This window comes from Tarenaya hassleriana, unplaced genomic scaffold (assembly GCF_000463585.1).
Source record: "Tarenaya hassleriana unplaced genomic scaffold, ASM46358v1 Cleome3, whole genome shotgun sequence".
Taxonomy (NCBI): Eukaryota; Viridiplantae; Streptophyta; class Magnoliopsida; order Brassicales; family Cleomaceae; genus Tarenaya; species Tarenaya hassleriana.
In genome coordinates, this window is record NW_010966177.1 from 8871660 (window position 1) to 8887811 (window position 16152).

A 16152-nucleotide genomic window follows, 5' to 3' on the forward strand; every position below is an offset into this window, starting at 1 on the left:
GATGTCTTCTGATCGGCCATCAGTTGGGCAATCATCGTCTTGATGTCTGCTTCATCGTTCTTTGCAGGTTGATGCGCTCGGTAACCCTGATCCTGCTGCCCGTACCCAGGATTCTGTTGCGCGTATCCCTGATTCTGCCCCTGAAAATATTTCGCCATGAATTCCTCCTCTAGCTCCTCCCATGTCGTAATCGAGTTTGGCTCAAGAGTATAGAGCCAATCTCTTGCCCGGTCCATCAGTGAAAAAGGAAAAGCCTCCAAGTATACATCTTCGATCGTCATGCCTCGTGCCTTTCTGATTGATCTGCACAGCATCTTGAACTGAGTCAAGTGAGCAATGGGATCTTCTGTGGGCCGCCCTCTGAAGCTCGCCTGACTGAACATCGTGATGCACTGTGGTGGTAGCTCAAAACTGTCAATGGGCGGTCTGTTGATGCATGATAGGAGTTGGGTGTGCTTCGGTGCAATGTAAGAACCCAAAGTCTCCTCTGCAACGTAAGTATCTTCGCCCTCGGTTTGCTGATCGTAGAGCGGATTCATGTGCTCTTGATTCTCGTGATGCTCCTCATCATGAACCGCATGGTCGTGCGAACTACTTGACCTCGACATAACTCCTCTTCTCTGCTGATTTCGGATGTCTCTCAAGGTACGCTCAATCTCTGGATCGTAGACTAGGTCTTCTCTCCGAGTAGAGCTCCGTGTCATGCACTAGAATCCTGCAAATCGCAAGGAAAAAGAAGAACTCGAAACCAAGTGAAGCCGCAAAAACCAAAGAAAGAAAAAGAAAAAGAAAAAGAAAAAGTAAACAAGCTAAGATCTAGAATCAATAAAGACCTAGAAATAGGCTAACCAGTCCCCGGCAGCGGCGCCAAAAACTTGATACGTGTGTATCGAGTCTAGAATTTATAACCCGATTCACAACTCACCGCAAGGATACGGATCGTCGTAACACGGGGTCGAACACGAGGACCGGTTGCTAAATCCAAATCTAGATCGAAAATAGATCAAAGCAAGCAAGCAAGTGGAAGTGATGGTGGAAATAAGTGGAATCAATGGAAAATAAAATAAGAAAGCAAATAAAAACAAGTGACCTATCAAACAAGGATGACTACGGGCGTCGGGATCGTATTCGCGTGTATGGGTATTTACTAAGCATGCATGAATAACGATTATGACTTGTATTCGGGAATCATCAAGCAACAAAGATAGAGAATTCACCTCTCGGTCTACTAACTCCCTACCTACAGAGTAACTCGTCAATCTCTCGATCTATTCAAGTTAACCCTAGGTGCATAAAGAACGCTATCATCAACCCTAGATCGATTAAACCATATCTCTATGTGAATAATACGATCTATCCTATTGATTTTGATCCGAAACAAACCCATATCTCTATGTGGTTCAGAATCCAAGATAATTGATCAAGGGGTTAGCAAACATCAATCCAATAAAAACGCAAATCAATAGAACCGAAACAAATCAAAACCGAAATCCAAGTTAGGGTTCAAACATACCCAAAACACATACGAATCCCTAACCCATAGTCATGGATCTACTCAAGGTTCATGGAAAATAATAGAAAGAACAGAGAAAAAGAGATAAAAGAAGGGATAGAAAAGCTCATGTCGATGTCTAGTCTTCACGATCGAATCCTCCTTCTTCTTCCCGAAATCCCGTGAACTTCGATTCTTCTCTCCCCAAAAGCTCTCCAAAAATCTGTATCTAGGTGTTCTCTGAGGTTCTCCCCTCTACTAGGACGTGGCTAGGGCTTTTTTATAACCCTACGGTGGCTCCCAAGAGTTCTAATCCCATTCCAATGCTGAAAATCGCGAATTAGGGTTAACTGGATCCGGACCGATTCCAGGTGGATCCGGACCGGATCCAGATTCCTAGGCCTGTGCTCGCTGTCTTGATTCGGACCGGATCCAGTTGGATCCGGCCCTGCGCTGGCAGTTTTCTGGTCTTCACGAATTCGCTCTTTCCAATGGTACAAGTCTCGCACGATTTGGACTTCTGTAGAGAAAGTTATTGATGTCGCAACATGAGTACCTCATCCGGACTTCTCCTTTAACGCTCCAATTAGCTCCTTTTCGAGTCCAATCATCTCTGAAACCTGTAACTCTGCAAAACTAGAGCACAACCGGGTTTTGTATCCTAACACGCCTAGAATGCCTATGAATGCATGTGATTATCCTATAAAACCTAGACAAACTCTCATCAAAATATAGAGAAGAATAGGAGTTATCACCTACCAGTAAAAAAAATCACGAAACCGGGGAACATGGGGACCCACGCTGAGGATAACTTGTCAGACCTATTTTTTTACTTTTCCGCCGTCAATTGACCCCCAATTTCGGATTTGCGCCGAAACATAAAAATAATTTAAATATATATTTTTTTCATTTCCATGAAAAATAAAAATAAAAAATAATTCACATTGTAACTCATATGATCCAAAATTATAAATAAAAATAATTGAAGAAATTTTTTTCTCCAAAATAAAAATAATAAAATTAATTAAAAAAATTATTATACTCAGAAATAACCATTTAATATATTCAGAAATAATCATTTCATACATATGAGGTATAAATAATATTTTTCGTCCTCATAAATAAAGAAACACGATACTTTTTATCTTTCACATATGAGGGTGTGCTCAATGATCGAATTTCTCATAGACACTGACACACAATTGAGAACGAACCATAGATCCTTCTTGTCTTTCACCCTCACCGTGGGGCTAAAGGTGTGATCCTTATACCACTCATGTAGCACTTTATCAATATATTTCGCAACTTTGGAAAACATGTACAACAAGATATGCACATTAGACTCGGACCATATTCAAATATAGAATTTGAAATTTATATTTTTTACTTAATTTTTAATAAACTTTTCTATAATTTTTATCTAAAAAAATAATAACATTGCAATGTTCTCCGTATCAGATGATCTTGCAACAGAAATCCACACAAATTGAATATTAAATTTAATGTTATAATCGTATAGATGTAAATCTAAAAATTATCGATGGAAATTACAATAATCATATAAAATCTTAAATTCATAACATATTATATATAGAAGATATTATATAAATTAATTAATATTTTTTATGATTAAGGTATTTCATCACTTTATATATCATCATATACAAGAATTTATATGAATGCATAATTCAAAATCATCAAAAATTTATTTTTTACACATCGAAAAATAGTAAATATTGTGAATAAAGTCATCAAAAATAAATAATTGATTTAATAATATATATATAAATTTAATAATATGATTTAACTTTATATTATATATATATACCACTTTTTGTTATATTCATATCAATAATTTTCTCTGATGAAAAACAAACAATTTATATTAATAATAAGAAAAGAATAATCTGCGGATCGCACGGATCTTAACTAGTCGGAGGAGAGAGAGAGCATAACGGAGAAGAGAGAGAAAGCATAACGGAGGAGTGAGAGAGAGCAAAACGGAGAAGAAAAAGAGAGCAAAACAGAAGAAAGAGAGAGTAAAACGGAGAAGAGAGAGCAAACGAACGAGAGAGAACAAACCGAAGGAGAGAAAAAACACAATCTTGGATGAGAGAGAGCAAATCTGAAGAGAGTGCAAGTAAATCGAAGGAGAAACGAAGAAAATCGGAGGAGAGAGAGTGAGCAAAACGGATGAGAGAGAGCAAAATGGAGGGGAGAGAGAAGGAGCAAAACGGATGAGAGATAAAGTATAATCTTGGATTGGAGAGAATAGAGAAATCGTTTTTTCAATTTTAACACATTTTTACTTTTTTTTATTTTAAAAATTTTGGGTATTATGGTCTTTTTCATTAAAAAAAATAGGGTTATAAATATCTTTTAGTTGTTGCAATTGATTTTTTTTAAAAAAAAAACTAAGGTTTGAAGGATAGACATTTAAGTAGAGATAGTATTTTAAGGGTATTCTTGCTATATTCATCGAAACATCTAAAATTGTTACATCAATTACTCTCCCCGACATGTCAACCAATAATGGCAACACCACCATCCCATCCGTCGTAGGTTGGGGGGGGTCGATGGAACCAAGGAGGAAGATAGGGGCTTTATTGAAAAAACTTAAAAAGTTGGGGGTTCTTAATACAACAAATATTTTAATTGGCGAGGAGCAAGTGGGAGGCTTCCTCACGAATAGCCACCCATGCCTCAGTAACGTGCTCCTCCTCCGTCAACGATGCTCCCACCGCAAAGCGCAGCACTGTTTTCCCCGACAGCACCTTTTCACCATTCCAAGCTCAAAAAACATTATTAATTACAACATCATAATGGAAACTTATAAATGATTCGACCGACTTTGATATATATATATATATCCCATGTTGATATGTATGGGGGCATATGCCCCATTTGTGTGTGATTGAAATTTTATAATTTTTTCATAAATTTTAACTAAATTTTATAAATGCCCCCATAAAAAAATTATGTTTGTCACATGTAAAATTAATTTTGCCTCCAATTAAAAACCCATATATATATATATATGATTCCTTTTGTATATGTTCAGTAAAAAAATAAAGGGATAAGTTATTAAGTTACACTCACAGTGTGAGAGAGGAACAATTTCCCAGTAGAGTTCACTGCTTCCAACAGGCTATGGTTCCGTGTGTTACACGTCTCTTCGTCTTCTTCCTCCTTAGGCGCCAGGCGGAAGCATACTAACGAAAACGACCTTGGAGTAACCACCTAATAATTTGTATTATATGAAACAATGAAGCCGATATCGGATAATTAGTTCTTTTGCCCCCACATATTCAAGGAAGACGTTACATATATATATATATATACACATGAATTTACCTCGAAGAGTGGATCTTGTGCTACAAGTTCCTCGAAATGTTTGGCCAGATTGATATGGTTTCTTATATAGCTTTTCAAGTTCTCGGATCCATAGAGACGCAAAACCATCCATAGTTTCAGCGATCTTACACAGCCCAAATCAAACAAACAAACACGTCAAAAATTGATATACTGAAACTATACATACATACATACATACATACATACATACATATATAGTAAAGAACCTAAAACTCCGGGAAAGAGGGATTTGCCAATCTTTGTAATCGACCACCGAGTCTGAACAAGCAGCCTGCTGATATATGCATTGATCTAAGCGTTAGGAACTTTCACAAAAATTACTTCTCGTTTCATACTCCCGACCCTGGAATTAGTTTGGGCCCCGGTCTAGTACACCGCATTACCAAAAAAAAAACTACAAAGATATATAGACTCGCCTTGTACTTGAGATACTCTGGGTTTGTGTTGAGAGCCTGAATGAGAGAACGTCTATCCTGTTTTTATTTTGTTTGTTTTTCAATAACCAAATGGAACATTTCAATATATATTTAAAAATAAATGTTATAGTAATGTTGAATTTTCAAAAAAAAAAAGGGCACCTTGACCCAAAGGGGAGAACAGTTGTGACCGGTGAAGAGCCATTTATGAGCATTCATGTTGAAGGAGTCAGCATCTTCGACGCCATCAATGTATTTCCTCAACTCTGGACATATGCAGGCATTCCCCGCATACGCGGCATCCACATGCAGCCACATCCCATTCCTCTTTTTTCATTTAAAGAAATTATATCAATTATTTAATATTAATTCATCAAAAGGGTATGCTTGAAATGTACGTATAAAATCACCTTAGCTATCCTTCCTAAATCGGGTACTGGATCAACCGCAGCTGAAGACGTGGTGCCAACCTGCAAAGTGTTATCGATTAGGTCTCAAACCCTAACGTTAATAGGTATTTAATCACGTTGGATGATTTTTTTTTCTTAATTACAGTAGCACATATGAAAAATGGGACGAGTCCCTTGGCCACGTCTCGAGAAATTTCTTCCTGAACCAAATCCGGGGATAAAGCGTAATTGGTAGAAGAATCCGTTTTCAACAGTCTGCAATTTTCCTTGCGGATTCCTCCAATCTGTAACGAAATCAATGGACGAAATAAACACTATCCAAATACATATATATAAAAGAAAAAAGAAAAAAGAAATTAATTAAGGACCTGACAAGCCTTGAGAAAACTAGAATGAGTTTGGTCGGAGGCATAGACAACGAGGTTGGGGAACTGATGCTGGCCGAGCTTTCTCAAAAACTTGTCACGAGCTGCTACCAAAACCACCAGCACTGCTTCGCATGCTGTCGCTTGTATCACTCCTCCGCCGCCATTTCCTGTATTATACGTATTTTATGATTTGACGTTTATTATGTACGTGCATACCATGCATGCATGAATGATGGATCTACGTAAATGTATATACGTACCATGATTTGATGAGAGGAAGTGGGGAGGGAGGCTGAGGAGCTTGGCAAGCCAATCAAGAACAACGATTTCGAGTTCGGTGGCAACGGGGGAAGCAAGCCAAGTGAATCCCAAGACGCCGAGTCCAGCGTCCAGCATCTCTCCCAACACTCCGCCCACGCTCGTGCTCGCCGGAAAATACCCGAAATATCTCGGGCTTTGCCAATGCGTTATCCCCGGTATTATCTTCCTCTCCACATCTCCAATATATATATTTATACATGTATCAGTATTATTATTATTATTATTATTATTATTATTTACGAAAAAAATTGTTCTCTATGGTACGTATCAATAAAAAAAAAGTCTATTTATTTATCGTACCATGGAGAACATCTTTCAATGATTCAGGGTGCTCAGGTGCTGAATCGGGCAGCAACTCATGAAGATAACCCGGCTGCATCCAGCATTGTTATTATTATTATTATTATTATTATTATTATTATTATTATTATTATTATTATATAATATATATATATATATATATATGTAATTAATGTAAGTAGGGTTCCATATATATTATGATATATATATATAAAAAAGATAGAGAGATTAAATAAGAAACCTGAACTTGGCTACGGACAGGAAATGTGTCGACGGATTTGTAATAATCAGCAATGAAATCTACCATTCTGTGTCCATACTCTCTCAGCTGCTCACTCTCCATCGGCTTCAAACCCATTTTCCCGTTTTCCCTGTTTTTATATATTCAATAAAAAATAACAACATAAACAGCCATTCCACCGAAGCATTCCTATGTCTAAGGAAATATAAAAAACCCAAATAGTGAGAGAGGAGAGAGAGACGCGTATTTACATTTTTTCTTCGGTGTTAATAATAATCCTAAGAAACTGTTGTTTATGAATGAATAGAGCGATCAAGAACGATGGACTGCCTATATATATATATAGGCAACACATTTAGTTTTCCTTAAATGAATGGATGTTAAGGTCCATACGTCATGGGCAGCTCTGAATGGTATTCAATAAAGTCACACGAGTTTCAAATGACTGATTTAGAATCAGACGAGTATGGTTTCACGTTGTATTTAACCGAATTAATAATAAAGTGAATTTTGATTATAGGGACGCTAATAAGTGGGGTCACCAGTTCATTCATATTTTTAAAAATTTTATAACATTTAATAATTTGTTTTGTTCAAATTGATTCTATGTATTTATCATAACCATAAATATATATATATATATATATATATATATATTAATTTTGTATTCGATTTGAAAGAAAAACTAATCCATAAATTTCTCAAAAGAAATTTTACATCGATATCTTATGATACCGATAAAATTTCAATAACAATGTGTAAGATTTTCAAATATAAAATTTTTGAAATTGTCTTTGATTTTATCCATTACCACCGCGACGGTTGAGAGATATCTTTTAGCGATAAATTTTGTAAAGAGAGTTTTGCACAATCGAATTAGTTATCACTTGTCTTGTTTGTTTATTCGAAAAATATGTATTTCATATAGTTACAAATAAAGTTGTTATTGATAGATTTTAAAAAAAATAAAGAATCTTATAATTTATGATGTAAATATTATATTTTTATTAATTTTTTTTAAAATTATATATATACACTATTGTTGCGGTGGAAAAATTTTCAGGATAACTCTCACTCTCTAATAATATAACAATAGAATGAACGAAAATAAAGTTATATCTGAAGATTTTGATCATTTGGTTTGTGATTTTCCAAATCGACACGTGATAGAGTTTTCTCTCTAAGGAATGTGGACTTGGAGAATCGTTCTTAACGTATAACTCGGGGATCATAACTTCTTTGCATGAGGAAAACTTACCAATTAAACCTATCACGCATTAATAATTGTCTAACGGTATTTATATATTAGCACGAGATGTCAATTAGATCATTTTTTTTACCAAATTAAAAGTTAGTTCAATTTAATGTTATTGGCCCACATTCAATTAATGAAAGAGTCTGATATAAATACCCCAATTTTGCAAAATGTGCTAAATAAATATTAACTTTTAATTTTATCTAATTAGTATATCAAATGTTAAAACATTCTAAATTGATATCTCAATACAATTCTCAACCCAACTCTTATGACGATGTATAAATTAGATGATAATTTTTAACATATAAACGGAACTCATGAAATCGATGATAATTCTCAAACTCGACTATAATGATAATATATAAATTGAGTTAATTTCTAATATAAAAAATAAATCGAGATTATAAATTGCTCTTAATTTCATGAGTTGAAGTATCTATTTGAAATATTTTAATATTTTAGATATCAATTTGAAATATTTTAACATTTTAAATATCAATTATACAAAATTAAAAGTTTATATATTGATTTGGCATATTTTGTAAAGTTGAGACATTTATGTGAAATTTTTCTTTATTGAAAATAATGCAACAAGAAAAATTTGTACAGTATCAAGATAAATTGGTGTTGACGAAACAAAATGGAGAGTTAAAAGAGAAGAATACCATTGGGAGATATAATCAAAATATAGTAAATGTGACACTTGAAGGAGTGATACGTAAATAATGCATCTTGTATTATATTCTTTATAATATTTTCAAAAAATATAATTATTTTTATGTGAAAATTCCTCATTTTTTATATTCTATCTAAAACATTAAAATGATTTTTATGTATCTCTCACTACCTCTCTTCTCATATTCTTAAAATCTATTTCTTAAATCATACGTTTATTTATTTTTTAACTTTTTATATAAATATTGTTTTTTTATTAAATAAATCTAGATATTACTACACGTGAATACCTACTTATACATTGTTTCTAATACTCGTACTCCGAATATCTGAAAACCTTGAAAGCAGATATAAGTTATAAAATAAAAAATATACACAACTTATCGAATAGAAATACCAATATTATGATTTCCCTCGATATCCTATATGTATTCACCGTTAATGCAAATTAGGGGAAATGACCCACCTTATAATGGTTTAATGGTCAACCTTGTCCGTCTCTCCGCAAGGTTAGTCCATAACGGATTAGATGTTTTATTACCTGATCTCGTATCCGTGAAATCAGATAACTAAATCCGAAAACCTGTGAGATAATTATCAGGTATCCGAACCCGAATATTTATAATTATTTTTAATCAATGTTTTAAAATATATTTATATATACATACTCAAAATCATTCAAAATAAATTTAAATTGTATTTATATCTAAAATAAATTTATTTTAAAAAAATACATCATAAATATATCCAATAATATTTACATAATCATTAATATTAAATAAAATAATACAAAATCTAATAAAAATCTAAATTTTAAAACATAATTGTGTTTTGAATATAAAAATCCTAATTGTAACAGTAAGAAACCGTCTTGAATATAAAAAAAAAAAATAGGGAAAATGTTGGGAACGTACCACGTTGATAATTGTGGAAATCGTGTCACTTTCAAAATTAGGTATGAAAGGCGATGGGTGAGTCCAAATGGGCCGTGTGATGCGATAATCGTCCCTTGAGATCACCGCCGCCTTTCTTCGTCACGTGTTTCTGCCATCCCCAATATTAATGACTTTAAATGTCATTTTTACTTCACGGCATGACCCTGCCTTTTTTATAAAAAAAACATCATTATCTCATAATCTTATAATTGTATCTTTCCAAAAATACTTTTACCTTTTTAATTATTATTAAATTTAAAATAAAAATATTTCACCTCTCTCTCTCCTCTTCCAAGCTCTCTCTCTCCGTTCGTATATGTCGAACCTGCAAACTCTCTCTCTCTCCTCTTAAACGTTATCTGTCTCTAAACTCTCTTCATCTACAGCCTTTTTTTCAGCTAATTTGTTGTGAAAAACAAGCAAAAGCTTGAGACAATTCATCGATTAAACACATATATGAATAATCGATAAGTATTTTTCTAATATTCATTATTAATTGTGGGTATTTGTGATTTGTTTTTGTCATCTTTATATTTAATTCATATGATACAGATGAAACAAATATGACATATGCATCAGCAATACCATGATTCACGTGACTCAAACCGGTCGAAATCGTTAAATTTGTGAAATTCGTCAAAATGGAAAATTCGGTAAACTGGCCATACATACGTGTCGAAATGGTCAACTGGTCATACTCCTAAACTGGTCATACTAGTCAAATTGGTCAAACTGGTCATATTCGCAAAATTGGTAATACTGATCATAATCATCAAATTGGTCAAACTGGCCATACTCATAAAATTTGTGATATGATATGATTATTACTTTGTTCACTTTTAAAACGATGGATTATGCGATTTCGAACAAGTATGACTGTCTGACCAAGGTATGACCGTATGACCGTTTGGGTACAAAAAAGAAAGGTCTAAATTAAATTTAAACTATTTAAAAAGTTGTATAGGGATTATAAAAATGCTACTGCATGGTTTTGGAGTTCTAATTTCACATGAAAAAAAACTCTCAACATAAGTCAATTGTATCCAATGTATTACACAAATACTACTAGTACTCTAGGTCTTCTTTGGAAAAGGTTACATTCACATCCAAAAAAAGTGTTCAATCCATATTGTTACGACCAATTTCAATTTGAGAAATTTGTCATATGATATGATTATTACGATGTTAACACTTTTAAAACGATGAATCAAGCAATTTCGAACAGGTCTGACCGTCTGACCAAGGTATGACCGTGTGACCGTATGACCATTTGGACACGAAAAAGAAAGACGTAAATTAAATTTAAACAATTCAAAAAGTTGTATTGGGTTATAAGAATACTATTGCATCATTTTGGAGTTCTAATTTCACATGGAAAAAAAAAATCTCTCAACATTAGTCAATTGTATCCAATGTGTTACACAAACACTACTAATACTCTAAGTCTTCTTTGGAAAGAGTTACATTGACATCCAAAAAAAGTGCTCAATCCATATTGTTACGACCAATTTCAACTTGAGAAATTTGTCATATGATATGATTATTACGATGTTAACACTTTTAAAACGATGAATCAAGCAATTTCGAACAGGTATGATCGTCTGACCAATGTATGACCGTCTGACCGCATGACCGTATGACCATTTGGACACGAAAAAGAAAGACGTAAATTAAATTTAAACAATTCAAAAAGTTGTATTGGGTTATAAGAATACTATTGCATCGTTTTGGAGTTCTAATTTCACATGGAAAAAAAAATCTCTCAACATTAGTCAATTGTATCCAATGTGTTACACAAACACTACTAATACTCTAAGTCTTCTTTGGAAAGAGTTACATTGACATAAAAAAAAAATGCTCAATCCATATTGTTCCGACAAATTTCAACTTGAGAAATTTGTCATATGATATGATTATTACGATGTTAACACTTTTAAAACGATGAATCAAGCAATTTCGAACAGACATGACCGTCTGACCAAGGTATGACCGTATAACCATTTGGGCACGAAAAAGAAATCCGTAAATTAAATTTAAACAATTCAAAAAGTTGTATAGGGGTTATAAAAATATTGTATCCAATGTGTTACACAAACACTACTAGTACTTTAGGTCTTCTTTTGAAAGAGTTACATTGACATCCAAAAAAGGTGCTCAATCCGTGTTGCTACGACCAATTTCAACATGAGAAATATGTCATACGATATGATTATTATGATGTTAACACTTTTAAAACGATTAATCGTGCGATTTCGAACAAGTATGACCGTCTGACCAAGATATGACTGTATAACCATTTGGGCACGAAAAATAAATACGTAAATTAAATTTAAACAATTCAAAAAGTTGTATAGGGGTTATAAGAATATTATTGCATCAATTTCGAACGAGTATGACCATATGGCTAAGGTATGACCGTCTAACCATAATATGACCGTCTGACTATTTGGACACGAAAATAAAAGGTCTAAATTAAATTTAAATGATTCGAAAAGTTGTATATGTGGATGACTATAGTATGATCGTCTGACAATTTAGACACGAAAATAAAAGGTCTAAATTAAATTAAATTTAAATGATTTGAAAATTTAATATGTTACAAAAATACTACTAATATTTTATATTTACAATGAAAAAGTATGATCAATATGACCAAAATCTGATCGGTATAATCGATATGACATTTCGAGAGCTAAAATTTCTTTGAGAATTTTTATCAAACATTTTCCATGCATTCTCAAATTCTTCAACTTTGGAGTATCGAATCTCCACTGTATAGGAGAAATTTGATTAGTGTAAGCTTAAATTATATTATTCCATTACATTGAATCGAATCAAAATAAAACCCTAATAAGCTACAAAATTCTATATATAAAGAACATGTTTGATCAACACTTTTAAATTCATAAATTCATAATTTTTGAAAAAGTATGACTAGTATAGTCGTATGACGAGTCTGGCAGTATGATCGTATGATCAAAGTATAATCATCTAATAAAATATGATCGGTATGACCAAAGTCTGCTCGTCTGGCCAAATTCTGCCCGTATGACCAATATCTGATTGTTTGACCAAAGTATGATCGGTATGACCAAAGTCGGATCGTATGACCAAAGTCTGACTGTCTGACCAAAGTCTGATCGTGTAATCATTTGATTGTATGACCGATATTAAACTTGAAAATTTGTTATATGAGATGATTATTACCATGTTAAGATTTTTAAAATGACAAATTCATCAATTTTCAACAAGTTTGATCGTCTGACCAAAGTCTAGCTATATGACCAAAGTCTGATCGTATGATCAAAGTCTGGTCGGTATGATCATTTGTACATGAAAAATAAAGACCTAAATTAAGTTTAAACAATTCAAAAAATTATTTAAGGGTTATAAAAACACATTTTCATCGTTTTGGTGATCTAATTCCATGTGTAAACAAATCTATCAACTTAACCCAAAGTCTAACCGTCATATCAGACCAAATTCTGACCGTATGACCAAAGTGTGACCGATATGACCAAAGTCTGACCGATATGACCAGTATGTTGTTTTAAGAGCCAAAATTTCTATGAGGATTTTTATCGAACACTTTCTATACATTCTCAAATTCTTCAACTTTGGAGTGTCAGATCTCGTCATAGATAGAAATTTGACAAGTATAACAAGAAAACTAAGAAAATTGTTAATAGAATCGCAACGAAATCTCTTTGGGAGAAGAAAAAAATCAGAAAATGTTTGTGAGTTTTAATTTTTAGAAAAAGTGAAAGAATATCTTTTTCACTCCAAAAGTTTTTTGCCGGTTCACATATAAAAGTGCCACGTATTCAACTTCATAATGGCTAAATTGGTATTTTCAGCATTTTTGTTTTTTTTTTTAAACCCTAACCCTAGAAGGTCATGCCGTGAACTACAAATCGACATTTAGGGTTATTTTTGCAATTTTGCCTATTTAAGAAACCTGCCTTTGCAGCGTACTCTTTTGTACGCACGTGCATGATTCACAAATCCACGTGCCAAATAATGCTTCATATACATACATAAACCGCACTTTCTAATCTCATCGGTGGTTGTTTCTTTTTACATTTCTGTATATATATAAATGCATAGACTGTCTGAAATAACATTTATATATAAAAAGAGTGTATTGTAGTTCATCATAATCATAAGTTGAATTTTGTTTTTTGTTTTTAATCAACGTTCGATTTCTTTAAATAAAATAAAAAAAATATAAAAAATGAGTGATTTTAGGTGGGAATAAACGGACAATGGGTAGGGCCACGTGTGCATCGTGCGTGTGTATATATATATATATGTATATATACGAGTTACATCAACCGCATAAATTTGGCGTTTAGCTTAGAAACCCATCCGTTAAAATTCAAGAAAAAGTTGCTTTAAAAACAGCGAAGGATGATTCCTTTTTTGTAACCCAATAACAGTCTTCCGACAAGTGGTGATAAACCCTAGTCCACGTCACAACCTGCAAACCATGTGTAACGTAGACAACGAAATTCATATTATAATATGCCGAAAAACAACACTAAAAGCACGAGAAAAAGCTTACGTACCAATTTGTTAATTTCAACACCCAACCAAATCATAACCACACCACAATCAATACATTTGAATATTTTGGAATCAGTTCTTTTTCTTCTTCTTTCGAAAAAGGATTTTTTTTTTAAATAAAAAAAACAAATCTCTTAAAAAAGGAAGCCGGATGCTCTGTCGTTCTCGGAATGCTCGAAGGTGATGATACTGATTCGGACAATCTGGTCTATGCTCGATCGACCCTTCTCCAGCAGTATTGGTAAAACGACACTGCTTGGCCCATTTCTTTATATGGGCCTATACTGGGCCCAAATATGAAACTATATTTTGTACAAAGGAAAATGCTGTCATTCTGTTCAAGCCCAGCCCATTAGTCTCGGTACTCGCGGAGACGGATCTCTCTCTCTCTCTCTCTCTCTCTCTCTCTCTCTCTCTCTCGATCGCTTGCTCGTGCAACTGAGGAAGAAGATGCAGGCGGTCTCCAGGAGATTAGCTTACCGTCCGCTCGCCGGAGGAGCTCCGATTTATTCTTCGTCTTACCTCAACTCGATCTGTGAAGGCTCGTCTCACCGTTAAGTTTCTCCGATTAATTTTTTATTCGATTCGATTCAAATTTCTGGGCTTTTCGAGTTTCGCGCAAATGAGATCGGCGATTCGTGATTGTTGTGTTGCTTTTTCTTCTTCTTCTTTTGTTATTGTTCTGCAGATCATGGGAAGGATAATCGGCGTTACTCTTCTTCACTCGCTGCCAAGGGCGTGGGCCACCTCGCCCGCAAGGGTACTGGTGGGAGATCTTCCGTCAGGTATATTTAGTTCCGGGAAAATGCTAGAGAATTCTCGTGGAGAGGGGGTGATTTAATGTGTATTAGGTTACGTGAATTTAGTCTGCATTTTGTTGTTTAGCTGTTAAATTTTATCACTTTGAGCTAATATCCCGTCTGAACTGGATAATGTTTTTGGGGAAATGGAATCATCTGCAGGGTTAGCTTTAGAACAGACAATTTGTGTGGTTTTCTTTAAGATTTGTGTTCTTAAGCATGCATGCCTTTAGTTGCAACTTCAGTTGGAGTTTGTCTTTGCCAGTGGCATTATAGCTACGGTGTTTGGAGCCACGGGATTTCTGGGCCGCTATCTTGTGCAGCAGCTTGGTGAGTAAAGAGTTGTCTTTCTTTTATCCTTTTGGAGCTGTTGCTTTTTAGTAAAACACGCTTTTTTTTCCTTCCCTTCTTTGTTTCCCTTTCGTGTGAATCATTTGATGATACCTAATTAATCTTCTTTTTTTCAGCTAAAATGGGATCTCAGGTGCTCGTTCCTTTCCGAGGCTCAGAGGACGATCCTCGTCATCTCAAGTTGATGGGTGATTTAGGACAGGTTATCTTTTGCTTCATAGAAGTTTTATTAAGTTATGACGAGACTTATAAAAAATTACAGGCCATTAAATTTCCTCTATGTTTGCTTCCTTTGTATTTCAGATAGTACCGATGAAATTCAACCCAAGGGATGAGGACTCTATTAAGGCAGTCATGGCTAAGGCTAATGTTGTTATCAATCTTACTGGTAGTTGATTTCTCCTGTATTGACATTTGAAACTCCTTTAAACCATGATGTTCTATAACAAAGTGGGTGACATTTTATTCCCATGGGCAGGAAGAGAGTACGAGACCAGAAATTTCAGTTTTGAGGAGGTGAACCATCACATGGCTGAAAAACTTGCTTTGGTATGTTTCTGAATCCTCAAAAGTGATCTCCAAGTAATCTGGTAAAAAGATTCATTGTTCTTGCTCCTGCCATTATTGCTTATTCAAAAGAGCGG

The 16152-nt window shown here is 34.1% G+C and overlaps 2 protein-coding genes across 5 annotated transcripts in view; one reads left to right on the plus strand and one right to left on the minus strand.

The window, feature by feature from the left end:
• Positions 1 to 4079: 4079 nt before the first annotated feature.
• On the minus strand, positions 4080 to 7219 carry LOC104820066 (tyrosine decarboxylase 1-like). 4 transcript variants are annotated; one of them, XM_010550432.1, is made up of 13 exons: positions 7175 to 7219; positions 6924 to 7053; positions 6683 to 6755; positions 6322 to 6558; positions 6062 to 6228; positions 5837 to 5977; positions 5694 to 5753; positions 5446 to 5610; positions 5284 to 5340; positions 5074 to 5138; positions 4847 to 4970; positions 4592 to 4732; positions 4080 to 4266 (listed from the first exon to the last, which is right to left on the minus strand). In XM_010550432.1, coding segments are annotated over exons 1-13 (1485 nt in total). In that variant the 5' UTR covers positions 7177 to 7219; the 3' UTR covers positions 4080 to 4143. The 4 variants fall into 4 exon arrangements, with proteins under 4 accessions (XP_010548734.1, XP_019058693.1, XP_019058695.1 ...); XM_019203148.1 differs by having other exon boundaries at positions 5074 to 5141; XM_019203150.1 differs by lacking the exon at positions 4080 to 4266 and having other exon boundaries at positions 4598 to 4732; positions 5058 to 5138.
• Positions 7220 to 14730: 7511 nt separating this feature from the next.
• LOC104820067 (NADH dehydrogenase [ubiquinone] 1 alpha subcomplex subunit 9, mitochondrial) overlaps positions 14731 to 16152 on the plus strand; it is a 3206-nt gene continuing 1784 nt past the window's right edge. The window contains exons 1-6 of the mRNA XM_010550433.2: positions 14731 to 14910; positions 15046 to 15142; positions 15423 to 15487; positions 15625 to 15710; positions 15812 to 15896; positions 15987 to 16057. Coding sequence (XP_010548735.1) covers positions 14808 to 14910; positions 15046 to 15142; positions 15423 to 15487; positions 15625 to 15710; positions 15812 to 15896; positions 15987 to 16057 — 507 coding nt within the window. The 5' untranslated portion in view covers positions 14731 to 14807. The remainder of the gene's footprint in view (positions 14911 to 15045; positions 15143 to 15422; positions 15488 to 15624; positions 15711 to 15811; positions 15897 to 15986; positions 16058 to 16152) is intronic.

Bases quoted from the DNA above. Each gene is read 5' to 3' on its own strand.
- LOC104820066 (XM_019203148.1), bottom strand. The intron at 5,978-6,061 runs GTCCTTAATTAA...ATTTCGTTACAG, and splicing joins GTTTTCTCAAGGCTTGTCAG to ATTGGAGGAATCCGCAAGGA. The intron at 4,267-4,591 runs GTGAGTGTAACT...AATGGTGAAAAG, and splicing joins AATTGTTCCTCTCTCACACT to GTGCTGTCGGGGAAAACAGT.